The 18,880-nt window shown below is 44.1% G+C and overlaps 2 protein-coding genes across 3 annotated transcripts in view; one reads left to right on the plus strand and one right to left on the minus strand.

Annotated features, from left to right (window-relative positions):
- Positions 1-7,706, minus strand: part of TNPO2 (transportin 2) — a 35,441-nt gene extending 27,735 nt beyond the window's left edge. Inside the window, exons 1-5 of one of the 2 annotated variants that reach the window (XM_053376425.1) lie at positions 7,567-7,706; positions 4,949-5,064; positions 4,507-4,582; positions 2,994-3,143; positions 2,032-2,138 (exon numbers count right to left, since the gene is read on the minus strand). In XM_053376425.1, the coding sequence (XP_053232400.1) occupies positions 2,032-2,138; positions 2,994-3,143; positions 4,507-4,582; positions 4,949-5,047 (432 nt within the window). In that variant the 5' untranslated portion in view covers positions 5,048-5,064; positions 7,567-7,706. Of the gene's footprint in view, positions 1-2,031; positions 2,139-2,993; positions 3,144-4,506; positions 4,583-4,948; positions 5,065-7,562 lie in introns of both variants that reach the window. The other variant, XM_053376424.1, reaches the window with a different exon arrangement.
- Positions 7,707-10,252: 2,546 nt separating this feature from the next.
- LOC128407714 (RING finger protein 11-like) lies at positions 10,253-16,230 on the plus strand. Its single transcript, XM_053376439.1, has 3 exons — positions 10,253-10,627; positions 13,167-13,336; positions 14,796-16,230. The coding sequence occupies exons 1-3, from the start codon at positions 10,268-10,270 to the stop codon at positions 14,965-14,967; spliced, it is 702 nt and encodes a 233-aa protein (XP_053232414.1). The 5' UTR covers positions 10,253-10,267; the 3' UTR covers positions 14,968-16,230.
- The last annotated feature ends 2,650 nt before the right edge of the window (positions 16,231-18,880 follow it).

Raw genomic sequence — 18,880 nt, forward strand, 5'->3', positions numbered from 1 at the left:
AGTTTTGTTGTCTTGCGATTTTTTTCGTCTTGCGAAGCACGGTGTCGGGAAAGTTTTGGAAAAGCTTCAAAAATCACCAAAGTCTTTAAAAACCTCAAAAAAGGCTACCACACCGTGTTCTATGAGTTGCTCCTCGAAGTCAAGTCGCAACTGTATTAACGGTGTTAAGAAAAAGGAAACAAACTTGCAAGACGTTTCCGTCTTGCGAAGCAAGCCCATAGGGAAAATCGTCTTGCAGCTCAAAAAACAAAAAACCCTTTCGTCTAGCGAGTTTTTTGTCTTGCGAGGCATTCGTCTTGCGAGGTACCACTGTAGAATTCTACAGAACGTGTTGCTAGTGTGTGAAAACAGTCAAGATCCAAGGATCCCCAGACATGCACCTCCAGATGGTGAAAACATCAAGTGCCATCCTGGCACTTGGGCATCTTCACTCGGATGCAAGTGGCCAATAGCGAGGTACAAAACGTCCCTGATACCTGGTGAATTTCGAACACCGATCACAACCCCTTATCTAAACTTTCTAACTATCAAAATACAGAAGAACAGTTTTGTTGGCACTGTTTACCCTCTTAAGATCCTAGGCAATGGTCCCTTGAAGGATAGGTTCAGTCCTTTGGAAACAGTCTATCATGGGTTCTTCTACTATAGATGTTATCAAGGAGTTATCGAAAGCATAATTTAGCTCCTTAAGAGACAGTTTCCTAGTCGATCTTATGGACCCTTTTAAGAATCTTCTTTAAATGGTCTAATAAATCAATTACTGAGCAGCTGGCAATATATCTGAATGTAATATTTCTTAGATTTGTAAAGATGGTTAGTTCTTAGCTTGTCAGTTTTAATAACGCATAATTTGTTCTACTATACTAATTTTGTACTACTTTATATTTTGTACTTCTGTTTAATGGTTGCAATCAACATAAAGGATATAACCAGCACTTTAACTGGGCTCAGAAATGCATCAGTAATCAGTACTGCTGGTACAGTAATGGTGTTTTGTGAGCCAATCGCCCAGCTCTTAGCAGAACTCAGTCAGTCACATTCTGGACCAGCTGAAGTTTCTGAATAGGCTTTAATGACATATTCACAAAGAACATATTGCAGCAGTCCAAGCCAGATATGACTAGAGCATGAATAACTCAGCCATGGCCCAGTCTGTCCAGCTAGGACTGCAAGCTGGCATACCAGTCTAGCTGGTAAAGCATATTCCTGGACACCACTGCCACCTGAGCTTTCCCAGCCAGGGCTAAGGCCACGACAGTGCTCAACCTGTGCACTTAGCAATGCAACTCCATCAAGAACCAGTTGTGAATCACCTTCTGGAGAACCACCCTACCTATGGTACCTCTGTCTTATCTGGTTTTAGCCTGAGCTTTGTTCACCCTCAGCCACCCCAGAATCACCTCCAAACACCAGTTCAGAATTTCAACAGACTCCCTAGGATCAGAAGATGGAAATAAGAGGTAGAACTGGACATAATTTGCATACCGATGACACTGTAGCCCAAACCCCCAGATGACCTCCCCCAACAATTTCATGTAGGTGTCAAACAGAAGTAGGACAAAATGGACCCTTAAACCAACAGCCATGGGGTATAGCAGAAGTTCTCCAAGACCACCTTCTGGAACTATACCTCCAGAAAGGATGAGAACCACTGTAAAACTGTCTCTGAAGCCTAACCCTGAGAAATGGTCCAGAAGGATACCATGGTCAACAGTACTGAAAGCTGCTGAGAGATTCAGGAGAATCAACAGAGTAGCATTCCCTTACCTGTGATTCTACAAGACTTACATCAGAGTAGACATGCATAGGATTGGGATGCAAATTACATTAGTAAGTTGTGGTACAAGATTGCTGTGCTACAGCCAGTCATGCTAAAAAATAAAATAAAAATTGAAACACACTCTTATATAGAGCACATACTCTATAGAGTCTTTTCCCACATGAGACTCCCAAGACTGTAAATTCTAGCACAATTACTTACACAATCTTGTTGCCTGTTATCAATTATTAACCTATTGCAATTAAACTCACTTCACATGTATTGTAGTCCTCAGAGTTGAGCAGGTTGCAAAGCTGGGGCAGAAGTTCTGGCCACATCTGCAGCTCTCCTTTGGAAGCAATGGTGGTAATAAGAATACCTACCAAGAGAAAGAACAGGCTGCAGTTCAACATCACATCACAAGCCCAGTTTAACTTCTTGTACCCAACAAGTCTCCCTTGAACTTTCAAAAGCAACAGAATTTAATACTTCTGACCCAAATCAAGGCTCTTCGAGATGCTTCTACCAGTCATCTACAGTATTTGGCCTTCAAACTGAAAGCTGCCTCTAGAATACTTTGAGCTGATCCGTGAACTGCTCTGAGGTCTCCTGCAGTAGAATGAAAGCATTTGGCTTGCCCTCCTTACCCCATGCATGGGCAGTAGGGAAGTTGCCAGGAGTGCTGAACTCACTGACACCTATCAGTCTTAGAAAGCCAGCAACAGTTGGTATCTCTAAGTAATTCAAACGTTAATTATGCATATCCTTCCCACAAGCATGTATATTTTGCTTATTTGGTTTGAGGAAGCCAAGAAACAGGGGAAAAGAGAATATTTTGCAGCTTACACAAGCATATTTGCCACGAGACAGACACCCTTCACCCACACACGACCTTAATATCATAGTCCTATGTCAACCTTCCCACCACTACACTCAGCTCGCTTCACCATGTTCATGAGCATCATCTACTATTTATATATGCACCTACACAAAAAGTTAGTAAAATTCCCATTCACTTACTTGAATTAACTGCTATTAAGAAACTTATCTCTCATTGAGAATATAAACAGCGCTGAAAACACTAATGTAACTCTCTTCCCACCCTGCAAATGCTTTGCCCAGTGCAAGAATACAAACACTACTCAAGAACACTCAAGAATGTTTTTTCGACTTCCTTGAAAAAACACAAACACATGCTTCCCCCAATCCCTGCCACCCTTTCTCCAGTACTCACCAATGGTAGCTCTAATAAGAGAGGAAGCATCCCCTATGTTGTTAAGACATTCCTGCTTAATGAACTCAGCAACAGGTTGGGGGAAGCTCTGGTAATGAGCCTTCACATTATTTTTCAGGATCAGACCACTCAGAGAACGAGTTGGCTCATCTGTTTAGAAAGATTTTGGAGAAAAGAAATTAATTCTCTAAGACCCAATATACTGTACACAGGAAGGTACAAAAACCAACAACCCCACAGTAATAATGGTGACCTAAGCAGAGATGCAGGGGGAAATGAGGATCTCTAGATATTCCTTGATTATCATGAACTGAAACAGTAATGCAATCATTTGATAGGATTTTACTCGTGAACTTAACAAGCGTTATGCATTTTTTTCATACTACATACTGTGGTTCCTTAGCATTTTTAGAACTGTATATGAATACAAATAATGCTCCACTTTGTTGCAATCAAATTTTTATGATCCTCATTTGTTGACACCTGGATATGATGCAGGTATGCTATTTCTATTCAGACACACGCCCAGTAGTGCTCTTATATCCCCCTTGCCAAAGTGAGTTGCAATGGGATGCTTCTGTTGGAACTGTTCCTCCTAAAATCCAGCAGTGGGGAGACCCCGGCCCATAGGCCTATTTAGGCCTTCACCATTTGGCCCAAGAGGTCACCTTCGCCAAGCCACATCAGGTGCTGGGCAGGAAGACACAGTTGGGCCAAAAGGTGACTTGCAGGCACCGCCCATCAGCTCATCCAAAGTACCTACAAAGCCTTGTGCACAATCCTATCTATCAGCTGATTGACAGGAACTTAGAGCACAGGATATGTAGTGATCCAAATAATTTCATTTCTTTGGACATGGCTAAAAAGCAGTTAAAAACTGGACACCTCTGGTCATCATAGAAACAGAGCACCTTTATCTTTATCTATTCTACAAGGTCCCTCACTGGTCATCTGTGTGTTTACAATGGGCTTGCATTCCTACCCTCCTGTGCAGACCCTTTCATTATATATATATATATATATATATATATATATATATATATATATATACACACACACACACACACACACACACACACACAGAGAGAGAGAGAGAGAGAGACACCCAAAACCAAACTTATGTATTAATCCTTACATTCTTTCTGCACCCCCTCCCACCAAAAGAAAGCAGTATAATCTCCACTGTAAAAAAAGACGAAGATTATCAATTTCTGATAAGCAGTAGCTGGCAAAATTTTGACAGTTGAATTCCTTGCTAGAATTTGACTCACTTTTCATAGCAAGGCAGAACAGAGAACAAAAACAATTACTAGTTCAGCACCAAAGGGAAAGGGAACCCTTTTCAACCTCTACACCAGAGAGTACTTGCTGAAGCAAAACAGGTATCAATCAACAAATACATTATTCTGCCATAATTCTAAATTAGCAGTTAATTCCTTGATATTATGCAATAAAGACAAGATACCACCACCTTTTTCTCAAACTTTCATTGTGACAGATGTAATGGACATACCCTCAGATTTCAGTCGTGTCAATACAAATATCAAGTAGTTATTGAAATCAGGAAACTGGTTCAGCTGCTTCAGTTTCTGTAACATTTGTTAAAGAATCAATTCTTAAAATTTTCTACTAATAAAGGATTTTCAAGACTCTACACATCATGATTTTACTGATTTTTCAAATGTTCTTATGCTAAAAATGTTGGACTCTTCTCTTCTCATACAATACTGACCCAATATAGTTTCCAAGACTAAGGCACCTGTTCCTGCTCACATTCCCAAACATATAATTTAATTTAAGGATAGACTATTCTATAACATTTGTTTATCTCACAATTTACTTCTGATTGTTTTACTAGATATAACATGGCTATTGTTTCCTGCTCCCTTTGCAGATCATGAGAAATGTTTTCTCTTATGCCACTTTCTATGGCAACTTTGATTATTCAAGGATACATCTTGAACAATACGCTGTGTTGCTGTGTTTGGAGACTGGGAGTCTTTGAGTAACTGAAGTACTTGCTGGAGGCCCTGTTCATCTGGCTGCCAGTCCATGATGGGAAGCTGCCTATCTGTAGAATGATAAAGAATAATATAGTATATTAGCATGACAGCAGAGCTACACTTCAACTCATTGTCTTATGACTGCAAACATCACCAAACCAAGAAGCAAAACTGCATGTTGTACACATCTGAGAGCATCTTCACTTGTAATCAAAATTCAGGTAACCTAGGTAATCAGCCAATGCTTGCTTATATTTCTACAAGCCAGATGGCAAATTGGTATTTGAGGCCCACAAAAGACAGGATTCATTTAGATCCATAACTCCGTGAGGTGGGCAAGATGGAGAGACAGTGATTTGCACAAACATCATAGATGGAGTGATTTCCCATGTACCAGAAAAACTTGTCCACTATACAATATTGCACATGGACTTCACATGCATAAGTTGCTATACTTCTCCACAAGCACAAATGTGACCGCTTAAGCAGTGTTAGAAACTGATATGTTATAGCTAGGAGCTAAATGGCAGCTTAAACCTAGGCTATGGGCACAAAAACGGAATGTCTGGGCACACTTTTTATAACAATACAAAGCTGAAAATAAATGAACTGCAGCTAAAATATTTCACATGGTCTGGTCCTCCAGTCTTCAGAGAGTAGCTGGAAGTGGGGAGGCAGAAAAAGGTCTTCCTTTCCTTCCACTCTGCAGTTTTAATCTGAAACCTTAGGCACAGTACAGCACCCAGAGCTTAGAAACTGCTTACACTAATGAAATTTCCTGTCGCAAAAGGCGCCTAGAACAATGGGAGTTTTGAACACTGTGCTTAAGACAATATAAATGAAAACATTTAAAAATAAGTTTTACCAAAAAAGATATGCAACAGAGCAAGGTCCTTAGAAAGTGCTAGAAAACCCATTTTTGGCAGCATAGTCAAGATCTATGTATGACTCATCAGAGAGCATCCATAGAACATGGGAGGAACTTGCTCAAGGCTCAGCCCTATGGCAATATATAGTAGAAAGGTTGCACTAAAATGAATGAAAGATATACCTAAAGATAACAAAGGACGTTGATGTGAGGGATGACTTTGATACTAGTAATCACACATGTATCATACTACAGTATATAATGCCTAGTTGTTACCCATTTGTTGCATGCAATTCTGACAACTTCCGGCAATGCTCTGCTTCTAAGACATATTTTCTAAGGTCTAAATATGCTATTTTGTATCAAGCAAAATGTTTTTCCTCATATAGATCACCTATTATTGTTTTGATTTCCACATGAAATGTAACTGCACAACTTCCACAAGCATCCACTTAATAAGGCCTTTGACACAACACTGCACAATCCAATACCTATAACTGTGCCTTTGTGACTCTTCAAAATGTATTAGAGATTGAGTGCTCCACAACTATTACACTCAAGTGTGAGAGTACTCACCTCTTTTTAAAAATCCAGTCGATACCCAGAAACTACCTGCCCATCCATACAAATCATTTTGTAAGCTTTTCACTCCCCTCTCTCCAGCACATCTATTCCAATTTTGATTTTTGAGGGAGTGAACAGTTATGATCAACAAGCAGGGCTATTTTGCTTCCATTACATTGGGACTGGACATCCTCTTAATACTTCAGAATGAGGGCATGAAATAGGACCGTGCAACGACTCCACACAGTTGGGGAGACACGTGCTTACAGCAAGGAAATGGAGTACTGTACAAGGTATCAGGCGAGAGCCAAAAAGAGCCAAGCCAAAATGCGGGACTCTCCAGCACATCTATTCCAATTCCAGATTGTAACCTTATCTTCCGTCATCTCAGAGATGTAAATATTAGAGGTGACAGATCAACCAACAGTTTCTAATCACCAAACGGAAGGCCTTCCCACCCCCCGCCCATGCTTAAGAGGCTGTGTGCTTTTAAGTACCAGCTGCCTTCTGGGTGGGGACGAAACGTATAATGGGAGATGGTTGGTTGATGCCCTGTTTGAGCTTTCTAGTCGCTTTTAAGAACAAGGCGTTGGACTGGAGGCACCTTCGGTCTGGTCCGCCTGGGCTCTTTCTGTTTAGGCGCGTGCCGGGCGACCAGTTCTTCGGCGAGGCTCTCCTGGCTCCCGCCTTGGGCTCTGCAGCACCACCTCCCACACAGAGGAAGCGTGAGAAGCGCAGCTGCCCAGGGCCCCGCTGACCACCGCGGAAGCCCTCACGCCCCTCCCTCAAAGCCATGTTGGGCCGGAGCAGCCCAGCAGCTTAGCCGGCAACGTCTCGCCCCAATCAGATCAGGCCCGGCCAACTCGGTTCCCCCCGCCCGCCTCGCCGCCCACGACCGGGCCATTTCAGATTCAGCCCCTCTCCCGCCCTGCCTCCTCAACCGCGGGGCGACCTAACCCCCGCCAGCCAGCCAGCCACCCGCCCAAGCCCGGCTCCTTGAAGGCTTTCGCCTTCGCGAAATCCCTGCCTAGGCCGAAGCCGGGGGAGCCTCGCGCCATCCCCTCACACGCCCGCTCACGGAGCGCCCCAACCACCGAGCTTCCCACGCGCGCCCAGGGAACCCCGGCGCTGTACCTGCCCGGTTCCCGCGTGCCCAGGTTCAGGCCGCGGCTTCGGCGCCGAAGGAGGGAAGAAGGTGGGGGCAGCAAGACGAACGCGACACGCGGGCGATGAGCCGGGCCGGCCGCCGTCTCTGCCGCTCACGTGACTAAGACCAACAAAAAAAAAGGAAAAAAAGGGGAGGAGCAGAGGACCCGATCGCGCACGTCTATAGACGAGGGCAAAGCAAAGCTCGTCACGTGGCTCAGGAGAAAGGGCGGTAACCACGCCCTCTCCTTCCTCCGTCCGCTAGTCCGGATGGAAGCGCGGCGCCTTGAGGCAGGCGGCTGACGTCACGTCGCGCAACCTAACCTGGCCGCTGATGAAGCGCTACAAAGCCAGACGGCGGGAGGCTTGATTATGTCGCCCAGCTGCACGTTGTCACCCCGAACAGATTTCGTTTCGCTTGTTTTTAAAGTTTTTCTCCCGGCGCAAACTTCCGTTGGCTGGGAAAAAAACCTAAGAACTTTGCGTCTACCTAAAACGCAAGCAAACAGTTCTTTTTCAAAGAACCACCGGGCGCCTTTCCGTGCTCCGTGTAGCAGGTGGTGTCACCGAAGGGAAAAGGGAGTTCAAGCGGCCGTTGGGCGGGGCAGGCTGTCCCCGCCCACGTGGCCGGGCTGGCGCCTCTAGCCTGACCCGGACTCAGAGCCGGGCGGGTAGGCGCCGCGTTTTGTCGGTACGAGAAATAAAGAGTCTTGTGGATGCATATTTCTGGAGGAGGGGGCGGAGGCCTGCCCATTACGTTCTACGGAGCATATACAGTGCCATCTTCAAATAATGTTGGCAGAGAAACGTAAAAAGATTACAGAGTTGGGAGCGATCAAACAAACCACACGGGAGCAACCCAACAAGCAACAGATCGTGGCCACCTGCTCAAAGATGGGCAAACCCCATGGTAGGGGGCTTCAGGGCACCGGCGTAGCCAGGATTTTTGTTAGCGGGGGGAGAACCTCAGCTATGTATTTTAATTCATTTGTGGGGGCAGCTTCTCCTCCCTGCCCCCCCCCCCCGGTTACGCCCATGCTTCAGGGGCAAATCCTTGCTTCCAAATAGGCTACCGGGCTGTCACATTTGCCGACAGCTTCATTATAAACTAGTCTTGTTTGTATAAGATATGACAATGCTTAGGGCTAGGCTGTTCGATTGCCACATGTATGGTGCTCTTTTATTGCATATATGTTTCTTGTACATACATGACAAGGTAACTCCATGAATGGGCTGCTACAGAGAGATGTATCAGGTTGATGATTCTGTATTATGGAATTATTATTATTATATTTGTTAGTCTCCCTATCTTTCCCAGGGCAACCCAAAGTGACTACAGTCATACTTTGGGTTACAAACGCTGCGGGTTGCACATTTTCGGGTTGCGGACCGTGCTGAACCCAGAAGTATCAGAACGGGTTACTTCTGGGTTTTGGCACTCACGCATGCGCAGAAACACAAAATGATGTCATGTGTAGAAGCGCCAAATCGTGTCATAAGTGTGCGCAGACATGGTGCTGTGGGTTGTGAAGATGCCTCCCACACAGATTACGTTTACAACCCGATGTATGGGTGGTGCTGTGAGCTCCCGTTGCTCGGTCCCTGCTCCTGCCAACCTAGCAGCTCGAAAGCACAAGTAGATAAATAGGTACCGCTCCAGTGGGAAGGTAAATGGCGTTTCCGTGTGCTGCTCTGATTTGTCAGAAGTGGCTTAGTCATGCTGGCCATGTGACCCAGAAACTATATGCCGGCTCCCTCGGCCAGTAAAGCGAGATGAGCGCCACAACCCCAGAGTCTGCAACTAGACCTAACGGTCAGGGGTCCCTTTACCTTCATATATATATATATATATATATATACACACGAGATATATATATATACACACACACACACACGAGATACACACACACACACACATTAAAATCCAGAGGAAAAATACATTAAATACTACTTTATTATACCCACCTACTTTTAAAAGGCCACAGATGGTCAAAGGCCAAAGGCCATGCTACTCCCATAGTCTGCTCTGGAAAACCCACCAGAGCAGATTTTGAGAGCACATGGCAGGGCGGGGGAAAAGTTGGAGAGGATGGGAAGTCTATATGAATGAACAGCAGTGTTGGATACGACTTATGATGAACATTACAGAAAACAAGGGCTCATAGAAAAAATTCACTGCCATATAAGTAGTATATTCATATCCCACTTTTCCTCCCAAGCACTCAAGGTGATAGATACGGTTCTCTACCTCCCTCATTTAATCCTCACAGCAATCCTGTATGGTAGAGTAGGCAGCAAGGCAGTGTGTTGCCCAAGATCACCCAGTGGGCTTCGCGGGGAGGGGGCGTTGAACCCTGGTCTCCTAATCCGGAACAAACACCAAGCTGGATTTAGCCAGTTTAAACTTTACACATAATATTGAAGTAAGATTCTCCTGGTTAAGATGTGATCCTCAGCCCGAGCACTCAAGAACAACTCGGTTGGTTGGTCTACCTTTTTATGCTATTTACTTCCGACATAATGTAGCTCGCAACCGAAACATGAAAATTAGTAATTAGATGAATAGTTATGGACTTCAACTCTGCGGCGCATAGAAATGTTCAGATTTAATTAAAGCTACGCTGTAATACCGTTTGAGGGTGCTTCTTTTGTTTATCGCTCGAAGGATCTCGGAAACGACCGTGCCTATCGGAATGTCAGTTTACCTTTCCGTCTATTTCCCGCTGCTACGCCCTATCCCTCCACGGTCGGGTTGCTTCACACTGCGCAAGCGCGGAGATCCAGTGTTTAGGACTACATTTCCCGATAAGACTTGCGACACGCCGCTCCTCCCCTGCGCCCCCTCCCATTCCGGAGCTGGGGGAGTGAGGTTGCCCGGGCCGGACCCGGCAGCGGCCCCGAGCGGGCGGGCTCGGGCGAGCATGGGGGGCTGCCTTTCTTCGCAGGCGGCCGATGACCTGTCGCTGCTCAACGACTCTACCGGCGATGGGGCGAGCCTTGGGCCTGGGGATCCGTCTCCACCGCCCATCCCTGTCCCGCCGCCCCCCTACCAGGTAGCGGGTCGGGGGGTTGCGGGGCGGAGGGCGAAAGGGGGGCTGTGGGGCGGGTTCCCCCAGGCCTCGCCGACTGCGGTGCTGGGCGTCGGGGCCAGCCCTGGGTAGCCTACGGGGTTCTGCTACGCAAGGGAGTAGGAAGCCGACATATGGGGCGAGGAAATTCGGGTGGCATTTTAGGGGGTGGGCAGGGGTCGGGTATTGGCTTCGGGTTCTTGGGGTAAATAGGGCGGGGTGAGCTGGAACAGTAGCTATAGAAAGAAACTGGGATAACAGATTAGGGTGGAGACCCCCGACCTCATCCAGGTATGCTAAGGAGACACAAGAATGGGGCTTGATGCCCTCTCGCCCTACAGTCACCTGGAGAGTGGATGTTACTGGGGTGAGTTAAGCCCAGTATTGACTTGGGAATGGATGTACAACGTTGAGCAGGAGACAGAACAGTGTCAAGCACAGAAAGATAATCGATATTTTTGCATTGGCATTCGTATTGCCCTTTAACCTTAGGACTGTGGTGTGTGAGTCTGAGGTCATGGGTCAAGGTTCTCTCAAAAAGCTATGGAAACATGAGTTGTGTGACTAGGGCTGGGGTCGTGGTGGGCATTCAGGGCGAAGAACTCAAAGCCATGAGTCAGTTATAGAAGATAAGAACTGGGGAGCAGAAATAGTGTGGTGTGGATTTATAAGAATGAGCAGTGAATCTGAAGTGAGGAGACCCAAATTCATGTTGAGCTGTGAACTGCTCCACATGATGAAGTATACAACTTATAATGTAGACTGTAAATGTGACAGGACCTGCTTTGAAGTACAGGCATCATACAGGTATGTTTGTCGGTGGGCCAAGATTGACTGCAGCCCCACAAATTGTATGTTTGGTGGGAAACCTGGGTTAATGCGGGAAATGGCTCTCAATGAGCAGTACAGTACTGAACATAACCAATCAATTACTAAATAGGCTTGGTTAAAAATGAATGTTTAGACTCCAGGCTATCTTATGCTAGGTGTGCTTTCACCCATCCTGACAAATCTTTAGAAGATGTTGAGTTCCAAGCTGTGGTAACCAGGAATGCAGAGTCAGATTTCTTAACAGCACCATCTCTTTCTGCAGAAAAATGCCATAGAACACGCATGATTGTTATGTCTTGTCCATTTCAACAGTTGTCCTGTGTGCCTTTGATATTTGCTTTCCCATGTCTGAGGTTTATTGTGGAGCAGCTGCATGTTTCTCTTGCATTTTTGCAAGCTGCCATACCTGCAGAGTAGCATTCTCCAGTGTGGGGACAGACAGTCTATGGAAGAAGAATTAGGAAAGACTGAGGGAAATTCTGGTGGTTTCATCCAGTTTGAAACCTGTGGAAGGTAAAGGCAGCACAAACTTAGTTTAAGAGGGTGGCTAGAACAAAATAACAGGACTCCATATCTCAAAGTACCAGAGTGGATCTTGGGAAGATGGGTGTTAGAATGTGTGGGGAATTTATTCAGATTAATTTCAGAAACTCTTTGGGTTACCTCCTGAAACATATAGGCAGCAGATTAGACAAATGAAAAACCTGCTTCACACACACAAAAATCCCTACACTATTATATTATAGATTGCTTTCTAAAGGAAATAAACAAATGATAAATACACTGAGGAACTTCCATATTTAAGAAGAGTGTACCACAGATGATTGGATAATGTTTACTAACAACACAGAATGGATGTTACCATCATGTTCTGCTTCTGAACTTCTTTAGCTTTTGACTGGCCACTTTTAGACAAAATGCTGAATTAGGTAGACTATTGATTTCAGCCAGCACGGCAATTCTTATGTCCCAAATCTTGATTGGGGCAGTGCTCCTAAGAATTATCATCTGCTTTAGAGACCAGTAATTTAATGCATCTCTATGGGGGCAACTTGCAATTTGCTAAAATGTCTTCACTTTAAACGCAGTGGCTTGGGAGCAAGGGCATTCTGCTGCATGAAAGCAATTGGGGGCATGGGCATTCCAAGCTAACAGTATATTATTGGACCACTGTCTCACAATAAATGTTTGTCTAGATACATCCCAAAATAGAGGAGCAAGAGATGGATCTGATTGTTTTATGGTGAGTTAATTAGTTCTGCAAGGATCCCAACACCAGAGTCCAGAGCAGACAGAAGGGCTTCTTATGCATCTGCAAATGATGCACTTGCTGTTTAGTTAGCAATTGCTGGCTCACTCCACTGTAAAAACTTAAAATGCCAATCAGAAACATGACCGCACCATGATTTAGCCCATCTGGTGTACTACAGAGTAGATATTATCTGACAGTTTCAGCTTGCATATGCCGAAAAGTTAAGTATGTAAATGTAGGAGCCTGCAGGGTTATTTAGTTTTGCCACATTTGTGGAAATATGTTGAATAACTAGCTCTACTGGAGTGATATAGGGGTCTGTGAAGAAAGAATAGTTGACAGCTGAATTGCTGTATGTTGAGTGTGGGTTTATCTCCATTTGATTACTGGCTGGTTACAAGAGTAGCAATCACTCAGCCACTCTGTCTTCTGAATTTCTAGGAACATGCACCAATTCCAGTATATCACCCAACGCCCAGCCAGGCACGTCTTGCCACACAACTAACAGAAGAGGAGCAGATCCGTATAGCTCAGAGGATTGGGCTGATTCAACATCTTCCCAAAGGAATATTTGATCCAGGCACAGAGCCATCGGAAAAGAAAATCAAAGAGTATGTTTTCCATGTGCAATGCTTTGTGTTTATCCAGTTCACTGAGACTATTTGCTAGTAGATGCATATATAGCCTTTATATCCCACTGACAGTGTGTAGCAATTCCCTTTCCAAAATGGAATATGGGTATATTGTACTGTCCAATTCTTGGTTTTAAAAAATGATGACTTTAGGCATAAAAAGGTTGACTATCCCTGGTCTGATTCCTGGTCAATCACTACCAGTTCAGACCGCATTACTTTACATTTATTTGCTCGTTCTCTCAGTTTTGGAGAAGTTCTTTTAGAGATTTTCACAATCCCTTTATGATTTAACCACCCTGAACAACTTAGTGTCATGAGCAAACTTGGCCACCTAACTGCTCTAGCTTGTTTTTTTTTTAATAAAAAAAAGTACAGGTCCCAATACTAATTCTTGTGGGACTCCACTTTCTGTCTGCTTTAGTAAGGTTTGTTCTTCTATGTGCTTGGTCATTTTATCCTTAACAATACTCTCTACCGGTTTTTTCAGGACAGGTGTTAAGCTAACCAGCCTGTAATTTCTAGGATTCCCCCTGGATCCCATTTTAAAAATTAGTGTCACATTGGCTACTTTCGTCTTCAGGTGTGGAGGTTGATCTTTGGGACAATATACAGTGGTACCTCAGGTTACAGACTCCGCTAACCCAGAAATAATACTTTGGGTTAAGAACTTTGCTTCAGGATGAGAAATTGCTTGGTGGCGGGAGGCCCCATTAGCTAAAGTGGTACCTCAGGTTAAGAACAGTTTCAAGTTAAGAACAGACCTCTGGAACGAATTAAGTTCTTAACCCGAGGTACCGCTGTACATATTTTTATCAAGTCAGAAACTTCATATTTGAGTTGAGATCTCTTGAGTAGATTCAGACCCCAATTTGCCTCAATTCCTCAGACTTCATACAAAAGTTAATTTAGGCAAAAGTTAGTTCTCCACCATCATTTTTCCAACAGAGCAATATTTTCCCCAACTATATAACACAAGGTGAAATTAACATGCATCATATTTAAAGTGAAATATTGTTCTCTTCAGCCTCTGCATCCATCTAACCTTAAAGAGTTCTTTGCTATGAAGACAGCGTGTATTTAAAAACATCCAATAAAATGTGAATATACAGCAGCAACTTTCAGCTGGGGTAATGTCCATGTTTTGGAATAGATGTAGGTGGAGGGTCATCCTTGAACCTTGGAAGTCAGAAGCAAACTATTTAAGATAGAGTGCTCTGTGTGTAACAGGCTTGCATGCTTTCCAGCACCACAACCAGTATTGGACACTGTTAAGAATGGAATGGCGAGACTAGATGACTTGCCAGCAAGTGGCTCTTTACTGGGATACCTGAACTTACCATGTGGTGGCAAATTGGGCGGGGAATGCGAGAGAGAAGTATTAGAAGCCGTTTTAGTGTCTTTAATAACATTTCCTTTTCTCTCTGCCCGATTTCAGGTGTGTGATCTGCATGCTGGATTTTGTATACGGAGACCCCATCCGGTTCTTGCCCTGCCTGCACATCTACCACGTTCACTGCATTGACGACTGGCTGATGCGATCATTCACCTGCCCTTCTTGCATGGAGCCAGTTGACGCTGCTCTTCTGTCCTCCTACGAGACTAACTGAGGTGGCTGGGTGCCCTGCTCTTGTTAATGCTTCCAGGCTCTGGCTGTGTGGGGGGCTGGGATGTGGCACACTCTTTTATTTGCACACTTCTGGGATACACCAAAGATCCTATGGCAGAGAATCTGATCCCAGGCCTTGAGGACAACACAGAACCATTCTAGCTTGGCTGGCTGTGCTAAAGGCTGACTTGTGCCATATTTGAGAATTGTAACCAGAGTAGGTGGAGACTGGGGGCAAAATGGCAAAGCAAGAATTGTCCTTTCACTCCACCCACAAATGCTGTTTTTTTTTTCTTTTCTTTTCAAGATGATCAAGATTGTTCTTTAGGACTATTCTTACCCACATACCTGTTTAAATCCCCACTGAGTTATCAAGTACAGGTCTGGGGTGTTACATGGGAGGGGACTGCAACTCTTTGACCAAAAAGAGAGAGTTGTTTAAAGCTAACACTGGTTGCAAAGATCTTCTAATTTCAAATCCAGAAAAGGAGTTTTAGCATTGTCACATCAACTCTGGTTGGTATGTGGGAGAATCTGGAGTTTTGAGAAGTGTTTTTTTTTTAAAGCATTTCTCCGTTACCCCACAAATGCTTCTTTTAACCAGGTGGGAAACAAGCGTCTTTAAAGCTTGGCCACTATTGAAATCTTACCCGGTAGCACTTGTGCTACAATGCACAAAACAAGTCTAAGGGGTTTGTCTCAGTTCTTTGTGGGGGCAATTTGGAGCAGTGACCTTGGCAGGGAGACTTGAGCTTGATTTCTGTAGTTGGAGTCAGAGTGCTTCTGTTTAAAGGTTCATGTTTCAACTAAGAGTGAACGATACATACTTTTCACTTCCTCTCTTCTGCTTGTAAAGATTTTAAGATGCTTTTAAGGTGAAGGAGACAGAAGAGTTATTTGTTAAATAACAGCTTTTTAGTAAGTTAGTGATGAAGTACAAAAGCCTCCTCTACAGATGGTAGGTTAAGGCATTCAAGTGCACTATTGTAAAGGGTAAAGAAACTGTTTGTTTGCCCAATGTTTACTCTGTTTGCCTTACACAAAATGAAGACTCTTGTCCCATAAGAAACTGCTAGCGATTAATGCCATGCAGCAAGCCCACTATTTGGAAAGGCTTCCCTTAGTCATGCTGTTTATTGCCTTGCAAGTGGAGAGGCGTGAAAGTGCTTTTCTGATTATGCATTGTCCTTAACAAGGATCTAGCACTTGAAAGTAAAACTGATGTGTGTTGCATTCAAATGGAAATAAAATAGATTGCATATAATCCCTTGTAGAAATAAGTATTTGGGCAAAGCGGACTGCTCATATCCCTTTTCTTCCATCACTCTTTCCAGCTAAAATGAATGTCAGCAGCACTTGACAAGGAGAATTCTTCTACTGGTCAATCATCAGTGTTTCTTTTCTGTACTACCTTTTGTCTTTTGCAAAAGATGGACTTGGTGATTAGTCCATTTTTGATCAGGCATAATTTTAGAGTTGCAAGGTCCATGCTGAGACTTGGGCCCTTCCTCTTTCCTTATTGTCCCAGGAAAGGAATAGCAGCAGCTGCTTTCTAAGCTACATCACAAACCACTTTTCAATAGCAGGATCCCAAGGGTGGTGAGCAGGGAAGCAGCTGCAGCCCAGTTCCCTAGAGAGCTTTCTTGCCTTGAAGGAAGAGCAACAACTAATAAGGAGCAGTGTAGTTGTTGTCTTAAAGGGATGACAGGAGATGGGAAATGGAGTAGAGCAGTAGATAAAATTCAAACTATGTTCCTGAAGGCTGCTTCTCCAGCAGTCACATCAGGGACTGATTTGTAGCTGGTTTGCTACAAGTTTCATGTTTACCTTTGCAACTGTCATCTGAAGTATAAAGTGAGAAATACTTTCAACACATGCTTGCACCAAATAGCAGGGGAGAGAGGAATGTAGGAGTAGAAAAAATAATAATGGCAGGGATGACATTTTTAAAAACTCATATTGTCTCCCCAAAGGTGGAGAGGCATCTCTAATTCAATGGTAAAGGTAAAGGGACCCCTGACCGTAAAGTCCAGTCACGAACGACTCTGGGGTTGCGGCGCTCATCTCGCTTTACTGGCCGAGGGAGCTGGCATTTGTCCGCAGACAGCTTCTGGGTCATGTGGCCAGCATGACTAAGCTGCTTCTGGCAAACCAGAGCAGCACACAGAAACGCCGTTTACCTTGCCACTGGAGCAGTACCTATTTATCTACTTGCACTTTGACGTGCTTTCGAACTGCTAGGTTGGCAGGAGCTGGGACCGAGCAATGGAAGCTCATCCCGTCGTGGGGATTCGAACCGCCGACCTTCTGATTGGCAGGCCCTAGGCTCTGTGGTTTAGACCACAGTGCCACCTGCGTCCAGTGCGACAGTTAAGTAATTTTAGATTCTGAACTTAATGGTCTTATGGGGGCTCCACTCTTTAGATGGTAAAGCACATTACTTACCTATTCAAAAATGTGGCAAGCCAGCTGTACTACCTTTGGGGGCTCTCCTGCTGAATAGGCCCCAAGATTCCTGCCCCAAAATCCTCCTGGGGAAGCACCACTACACTAATGAAAAGTATCAAGTACTGGTGAAGCCCTCTGCCCAAAGCTCTGAGGAGCCACCATCAGTCAGACAGTACTGAACAAGACATGCTACTAGCCTGACTGTATAAGGCAGGTTCGTATGTAAAGATGGTTCACTGTGGAGTGAGCAACAGCACCTTGAGTTCCATTTGGCCTGATACACCCACTAGCATCAATCAAAGGGATGTCAAATGCACACCTGAAGACTGGCTGGAGTGGAAACAAAGTTGTTCTGCTGGCAACTGGGTATAGGGCCTCAAGCAACTGAAAAGAGGTAAGTGATCAAAGTTCTGACTGGGGCAATATAACCAGGTCAGAACAACATCTAGCAGAAATGATACTTTCAAATAAATTTCACAGTTCACAAAAATATACAGTATGGGTTATCTATCATTGTGTTTTGAAAAGAACAAGCAGCAACACCTAGAAATAAAGATGAATATATCATGCAACTGTTGTAACCGCAATGAATGTGAAGCTATATTTTCATACCCCAGCTATTATTAGCTCATTCTTTAACCACTTATTTTCCAGAATAGTGAATGAACAGTCTATGAATCTTGACCTCTGGAAATGTTCCCTAGGAAAGTGCAATTACACCATCACCAGATGCATAAAGTTATCCTAAGCTAAAAAATATGTTTATATCCTGTACTTACTATGAAGAGTTCTAGTGTACATAGTTTGCCTTTCCCCCATTTTATCCTTGTAGCCTGTTAAGCTGAAAGAAAGTGATTGGCCCATGGTCATCCAATGAGCTTCATGGTCAAATGGGGATTTGAATGTTCATCTTCCAAGCCCCAGGTCCAGCACTCTCAACCACTACATCACATTGGATTCCACATGCATGTGATAGGAGAGGGAGAACTATTAGCAGTGTAGTTAGTCTAGTTTGTGCCTTTTAGAATTTCCTATGTTAAAACTTAAATACATAAAAATCATTAGTGAATATTCACAAAGCAGTGATGAGTCACTATTGATTTTACATACAGTAATTTTTAACAAAAAAATTAATGTCTCTTGCATTTTATATCCTCCTAACTCCACTACCAATGTCTGTGTATAAAATTAGAAACATAACACTTCTTGCATATGATCATGTACTTTAGTCCACAAATGCACATACCACTAATATATTTGTTAAGTCTTCAAGGTGCCACATGTTTACTGTTTTTGCTGCAACAGAGTAGCATGATTACCTCTGAAAGGTACTTACCCAGCCATAAGTTATACAGGCAACTCCCCATTTGCGCAGGGGTTGCGTTCTTGGCATTTGCACTCTTCAGAGAAGTGCGCATAAGCCCACCCTGTCCCCATTCCACCCTCTACTGGGTCCAAAACAACCC

The sequence above is a fragment of the Podarcis raffonei genome, chromosome 2 (genome assembly GCF_027172205.1).
Source record: "Podarcis raffonei isolate rPodRaf1 chromosome 2, rPodRaf1.pri, whole genome shotgun sequence".
In the NCBI taxonomy this organism is placed as follows: Eukaryota; Metazoa; Chordata; class Lepidosauria; order Squamata; family Lacertidae; genus Podarcis; species Podarcis raffonei.